The following is a 7,075-nucleotide window of genomic DNA, read 5'->3' as shown; positions in this document are numbered from 1 at the left end:
ATGATGGACGACAAAGCCCATAGGCACTCCTCACAGAAAGCATGGTTCGTCAACGTATTATTCTAGAACAAGTACGAAACTACAAGCAAAGCTAAGCCAGACTGTATGTCATTAACTTGGATGGGCTTCATGCCAAGGGATATAAAATGAGTGCTTATTCTCTGTTCTCGCTGGTCTCGGCAGGTTCAATGTACACAGCACAGGCCTCGGCGGTGCAAGCGAAAATATCCAATAGAGCAGGAGTTAAAACAGAGTATACAATCAGTGACACCAAAAGCAATAATCATGTGGCTCGATAAATATTCATTTCATGAACATGTTAGATTGTTGTATCCCTGTCATGTGTGGTACCACTGAGCACCACCAATCGCCCAGTAGTGTTCGCATTCGAGTTTTGCCTCCTAAGCCCACATGTAATATCGCTTTCAGTCAGTCTCAGATGAGAGACTCTCACAAAAGTAAAACTCGCTGAGATGACCCTTCAACCATTAGCATTCCACATTCTGCCCCTTTGAATAAAGACTCTCGCATTGGCGACGCTTGATATATCATATTTTATGCAAAGACTTCATTCAATAGCTTGTTTTGTGTATGTAGGAGCACGGATACGTAGCAGTGCAGCTCCCTTCTGTGTGGCACTTAACCAAAGCTGGGCCAGCAGCCTTGGGCGAGGTGCCTAATGTGGCATGCAAACTACACCTATCCATTTTCTATTCCAGTAGGAGTGGTTGGCTAAGCTTAAGTAAGAAGTCGACCGATTCGTTCGTCTGTTCGTAGATCTTAGTTTTTGCGGCACACCATTACCTTGACACAAGGAGTCGCAATGTTGTGTGCGTGCGCACTGGAGATTAAGTGCAAATTTTTGTAGATGCTCAGAATGCTTAAGGGGAGCAGCTACGCGTGTCGTAGCTGTCCCTCTCCCTTATCTCGGGAAGTCTGAAGGGTGCGGTAAGGTAAAGGAGGGGAGGATCTTTTCAAAACAATACTTTATTGCAAGTTTGCATTGGTGTGAATTGAAGCGTCTATGTACGGAGACCTTAACCAAAGCCATATAGTTAGCCTAGTAATTAAATGCTATCGGTTTAGTGGACTATTTTCTTCCATTGCCCACTGATATTGGAAGAATTCCCGTGCCGTTCCTTTATGACCCCGCGACGTTGCATCGAGCGCTTACAACACAAGAGTAGGGGCAAGGAGGAAAAAGTGAAGAGTAAATATGTGAATCTCACATTTATTATAAATGGGCTTTGTAACCCGAAAGCTTTACCGATTCCACAGAACCTACCAAGCCTACTGGCTTTCATGGTGGCAATATCCTGGCCAATGCGGAAACTGGAAACCAATCCTGTTGGGGTACTTCACTGTGAATAGCCATGAAGCACCAACACTACGGCCCTACTAAGGCATGCAGATTGGAAATGAATGGGCCACTGACCGGCAGGTCGTGAGCCTGCATGTGCACTCGCCTAAAGGTGATAAGGTTTCGGCGTGATTTTTGTTATCTCACTATCCACATCCGAAGAGCCCAACCATGAAGAGCCCACAAGCTCGTTCAATTGCACGATTGTACCATCCCAAGGTTCGCGCTCCTACGAAGTGTCGAAAAAATTCAAATGTACAGCGTCACCATATAGCCTCCGTACAATCCCATACGGTAGCAAAATTCCAGTTCTTCATTTTGGCGAGACACATTCACTCAAGGCGCCCTCTTACGCAGACTTTTACCAGCTTTACAGCAATCCTAGTAGACATACTATATGATTCAGTTAAAGGTCAGAAGGGAAAAAATAGCCTTTTTCTTTCTGACCCTCAACTGGCTCAAAATGTATTATGGCCACCAGCATCAGACAAGAAGTCAGAAAGAGCAAATTAAGCTCGGAGCAGCAAGAGGCTATGACCACGGCAACGAAAATCGCGGTTCTAGATGGTCGCAAGAGTGTCCCCATTTCACGTCTTTATCAATGTATTTCCCTTGTGCTCAATTCGCGGCAAGCGCTTTGGAAGCCCAGTCTTTTGTATTAATAGAGAGAGAGGGCTGATTTAAGATTCGCCTGAGTTGCTTTTTCATGAGCTCTTGGCGGCTTTCAACAAAGTTAGTCCAATTAGTCAAAGGAATAAGAAGTCTAGACGCCATTTTGGGGATGTGCTTATCCACCTGAAGAGATAAAACACCATAGGCTCTTAGGCAATGCGATGTATAGGGCATAGTAAAGTTGAGGAGACAACGTAGACACGGAAAAGCACAGCAGTAGGAGATGAATCCATTAAAGGCAAAAAGCCGCAGCGCGAATATTCCGCCTTCTGTTTGCTGTACTGGCAAGACCGTGCCGCAGCCCCTAACTAATCGCGGTGCTTAATGCCGTCCTTCTCTTGCCCCCCTCGCCTCATTTTCACCCCCAAGGTTCTTACCTGAATAACGACGTCGGCCAGGAGCTCATAGCCCCTTCCGTCTTTTCTGTGAAACTGCATGCTGTTCCACGACGTGAGCGTCAAGAACAGGGCCCCCAAGCGGGCGGGATTGGTGTATGAGAAGTCGGGATGCTCTAAAAGTCGTTCCACTCTCTCCAGCTGATCAGGCATATCGGCTAACGCCTGTAGACGAAACCAATGATTGATAAGCTCCGCATTACCTGAACGTTTCCACCGGAAATACAGAGGAATACACAACCAACAAGGGTGCTACAATGTTATGTTAAACTGCACTAAATAAAGGTGCATCACTCTCAGTAGTATCGAGCTAGGCGAACACGGCATGTGCGGAAAGAAAAACACAGAAAGAAAGATAAGCATATTACACTCCCCCTGATCCCACTGCATTTGCACTCCCACACCACGCAGGGCTGCCAAAGTTGCTTGTTGATGGACAAAATACGAGCAACGGCCGCGGCTCCATGTCATCAAGGCAAGTCTTCCGCGCCAATCGACAGCCGCCAGATATAAACAGCTTGAAAAGACAAGCCCGTTCCTCCATCCAGCCCTGATATTTTTACAGCATCTGTCCACGGTGCTATCTGAGCCGCAGTTCCCTGGACTCAGCTTACCTTCGGCTTCTTCATATAGTTTATTGAGCGCGATGTGCCCTTCTGGGTATATCATGCTGGCAAGTGCGTACACCGCGTAAAACGTGTCCGACGGGCACCGTGAGCTAGCGAAGTGCTCAAAGGCTCTCGTTGCCGCCTCTCTGTCTCTGTGCGAGGTGAGGTACATTAGTAGCTCGTTCCGTAGCGGCCGTCGACTGACTTCCTCCAGTGCGGAGTTCTCCTCTTGGCTTGTCAGTTCATTGTACAGCTCAAGCATCTCTCTCTTTAAAGCACTTGTTAAATCCACAATCACGGATCGCCTTGCCCGGTGAAGTGCTGTCGGGTCAGCAGGCCGCATATGGTCTTGGAGTTCAAGCATTTCTGGCATCCGCAGAGTCATGGCCTCCAGACACACACAGTAACACGCCACGAAAGGCGCCAAGTGAGGGAAGGTGCGTGTATCAGGCGCGTTTTTCAAGTGGCAAGAGCACCAAGAAACAGGCACGAGGGGCCGTAAAGCTCATGTATTCAAGTGCGCAGGCTAACTATCTGCTAGTCCAGAAAAGTCATGCATGGAGCTAGTGGATGCTTCAAGAATGCACATTACGCAGGCCACCACTGATATATTGTCGTTTGCACAAACAAGCTACGGTTTTACAGGTAGACTGTCTAGTACATGAGAAGTCCCTTCAGCTGCTCCGCCTCCCGTCTGCCCGCCAACCCCATTAGCCTTACCTTTACAGCTCCCAGCGTTTGCTTATTCAATAGCATAGCTTTCATTAAATCCACGAAGATAGACGGAAGCTGCTGGAATTTTACATCAGGGTTCTGTACGGCCTCGGCGGCCCTCGCAAGAATAATACTCATTGCCAGTTCTTGGGCGGCCCTCCATTTGTTGATAGGGTCTGAGTCATAGGCCATCATGAAGGCCAATTGTTGATGTGTCCTCTCGTAGATAAGTCGTACAGGCGCAGAGAAATCACGAAAAAAAGATGGTTCACAGTCTTCAGTAATGCCTGTGTAGCGGAGGGTGCGCCACTCGCCCGTGAGCAAAACCAGCTGAGAACACGGGCATAGAGCACAGAATACACGCCATGTAGTGTCCAGGGATGCACACAAAGGAATCTAGACGGACTTGTGCAGACCACACACATTGAGACGGCAGGCATGCTCTCTATGAGAAAGAGTGTTACCTGTTGTGCAAAGTGTCAGCAACAGGGGGCATGGATGCGCCATGTGTCGATTTCATCTTTAAAATAAGCCTACAGCTCGTGAGACCTGTGCAACTGCTTGTGCAGTTGGAAGTCCGATTACCTGAGTTGGTGGGTCTAAGATATCCTTTTTGCTTTTTTTGCCGATTAGCCCGAAATTCATGGGAATCATGAGCCACTCTTTAACCGGTTGTCCAGGCGATGGCGGAGTCCTCTGCCTCACAGTGACGCTGTAAGTGTGCCGAACCGGATCGAATGAGGTGGCCTCAACAATAACTTCCGGAGTGCCTGCCTGCATTGAAGCAAGGACAAAAATGCAGCCTACTCAGGAGAGAATAAAGAGGTGCATGCCTGAGCGCGCTCTTGGAGTAGCACGCTCACACGCAGATATGCACAACAGCTGCTACCAATCACTAAGGAGGCTCCGTATCGGCCCACCTGTGAGTACCACAATCCAAATTGATCAAGTTGGCGCTTGTTCGCCCTAGACATGGCCTCCCTAAAGTCATCCGAAGTTGTAGCTTTGCCATTATATGTCTGTTGGTATAGAAGCATGCCTTTTCGGAAGCCAGCATCTCCTAAGATTGTATGGTACCTGAGTCGGGGAGACATACATCAGATGGATCCAAAACATTGGAGGCGTGGCATGAGGGAGCTGATAGGTGGCAACGGGACGGAAGAGGCACAGGACAGCCAAATAATTTCGCCTCAGGAGCTTGAAAAAGCAAAGGGTTAGGCACAGCCTGAGCCAGGAGGGCCTTACATGCGCATGACTTCTGCACCCTTGAGAAACACCGTTGGCGTGTACAGATTATCCACTACCTCATAGCTTTCGGGACGAATGGGATGAGCCAGAGGGCCCGCATCCTCCGGATACTGAAAGTTCAGCAAGTTCCTTAAGTCTTGCATACGTGTAACTACGGGCGGGACCAAGGTAGCAGTGAAGAGTTTCTCCCTGAAAGTTGCTAGACCCTCTCTGTGGGACAACTCGGACCAGTCCCTGCGGAAAAGGGAACACATCGAGCAGATAGAAAGCGTCTATGCGGGGCTACAAATGCATGCCTTGTGCGTTAACATAGATACCAAAAGAAATAGGCAGCCGGAGGCCTAGCAGGTGCGCTTCCAAGGCCATGCGTGCCCTCCTGTCTGCAGGGCCCCCCGACGGCCCCCTTCCTCATCGTTTGCCTCGGTTCGCGCCGAAAAAGGGGGCCCTCCTGAGCGTTTGCGGCAATGCGCCTCCAAAGAAGCTCCCGCAGAGTTGCCTACTTTATGGTCATGAGGTTGTTTGTCCAGCTGTGGAAGTACGCGTGGGACACCGTCTGCACCACTGAGGCATACTCCATGTCTGACAAGGCAGAACAATACCAGCGGCGGGTGCCGAAGCATTTGTTTGCACACAGCGTTTAAAGAGCAGCTAATTTTCTAAGGGGCGGGCAACCTACTGGTGGCCCTGCAAAAGCGCATCAAGTGACAGAAATGGGAGGGTGCATGAGCTCAGGGTACCAGGAAAGCAACCGGACCAATGCTTTCCAGAGGGTCTGCGAGGAGGCTGTCGCAGTCGAATATGAACATCCCCTTGTTCTTTGTCATGCCGATATTGAAACCGTGGAAGCCGACCAAATGTAAGCCTTCGAGAGTATACTCTCGTCCTGCATTTTCCTCATCCCAATGCATGGCCGCCTTCAGGACATCGCTCGCCATTAGTAAAAAGTCACGGCCAGGTGGACTGGCCAAGATAGTGACAACTACGCTTCTGTATCCCTGCAATAAAAATGCAGAGCAGCCGTGGAACGAAATAGGACCAGCGACCACGTCAACTGAGCAGCCGCAACATACAACAAGGCATATGCAAACAAATGGGAGACTGAATTATTCAAGGAGAGGCAGCACCCCTGCCGCCGTCCCGCAAAAGCGCTCGAGAGCAATGGGGGAAACTTCTTTGTAGATGGGCTCAGGATGTGCCAGAAAGGAAACCGCGGCCTTCTTCACACCACTCGCAAAGAGTCTTACAAAAGTCCAGAATAAAGTCATGAGGCTTGTGAACCTTCCACCAATGAGCGAGAAAAGGTGTGATGGTTGTTGATATGGGTCTAAAAAAGTCGCGTAGTGTCGACCTGGAAGATTTTCGACCAATCCATGCGCAACCTGATTTCCATTGCTCAGCAGCAGTGGGTACTTTTCCATATCCGCCTCTATGCGCACCTGCGGTGACACAGGCCCGCAGACAAAACCAGCCAATTACAGCCATCTGTGGAGGGGAAGGGAAGGGGGGGGGAGAGGGATTGGGAAGGATAAGCTGCCTGTGCCTTGCGAAGGAAAGCGCACACCGCAGTGGCGGCAGCGGTTCCGTGCAGCGGCATTTTTGCTTGGCCCTGTGGCGTACTAAATACCCTTGCACCAAGTGTACTGGGCGTTTGCACACTGCCGGAAGCTGCCAAACTGCAAGCTTCTTGGGCTGTCTGTCCTATGGAAGGGGTTCCCTCTGTCGGGCGTGCTGCCTATGGTGCGGCCGCAGCGTTATTTAATTCAATAGCCTTGGCAATTCCAGGGATGAACTTCATGGCTGAACTTACCTCGTACTGGGTTAAGGAATCCGGACGGTCGAGGCAGTAAGTGATCCGTCTGAACCCTTCGGGTTCGCAGTGCGCAACAAAATTGCCATCAAACATGAACAGCCCCTTGAAAGAGAGGTTCTCCTTGGGGTTGATGATCACAACTATCTTCAAAAAAAAAATCTTTTCCTTCATGGGTGAAAGCAAGGTATATGGCACCTTAAGTCTCCCATCTGGCAAGATAGTGTAACCCGTAAGGGGATCTTCAGTCAGCTGTGTTTCGTCCAGCTGG

At 49.6% G+C, this 7,075-nt stretch overlaps 1 protein-coding gene across 1 annotated transcript; it reads right to left on the bottom strand.

Annotated features, from left to right (window-relative positions):
- Nucleotides 1-1,978: 1,978 nt before the first annotated feature.
- On the bottom strand, nucleotides 1,979-5,905 carry LOC34620777 (puromycin-sensitive aminopeptidase). Its single transcript, XM_026335468.1, has 9 exons — nucleotides 5,752-5,905; nucleotides 5,498-5,576; nucleotides 4,995-5,231; nucleotides 4,670-4,826; nucleotides 4,335-4,523; nucleotides 3,756-4,079; nucleotides 3,042-3,423; nucleotides 2,410-2,630; nucleotides 1,979-2,155 (listed from the first exon to the last, which is right to left on the bottom strand). The coding sequence occupies exons 1-9, from the start codon at nucleotides 5,903-5,905 to the stop codon at nucleotides 1,979-1,981; spliced, it is 1,920 nt and encodes a 639-aa protein (XP_026191253.1).
- Between the last annotated feature and the right edge of the window lie 1,170 nt (nucleotides 5,906-7,075).

Source organism: Cyclospora cayetanensis, unplaced genomic scaffold (assembly GCF_002999335.1).
Source record: "Cyclospora cayetanensis isolate NF1_C8 unplaced genomic scaffold, CcayRef3 CcayRef3_contig_7, whole genome shotgun sequence".
Classification (NCBI taxonomy): Eukaryota; Apicomplexa; class Conoidasida; order Eucoccidiorida; family Eimeriidae; genus Cyclospora; species Cyclospora cayetanensis.
This window is presented reverse-complemented; position numbering and strand designations above follow the sequence as displayed.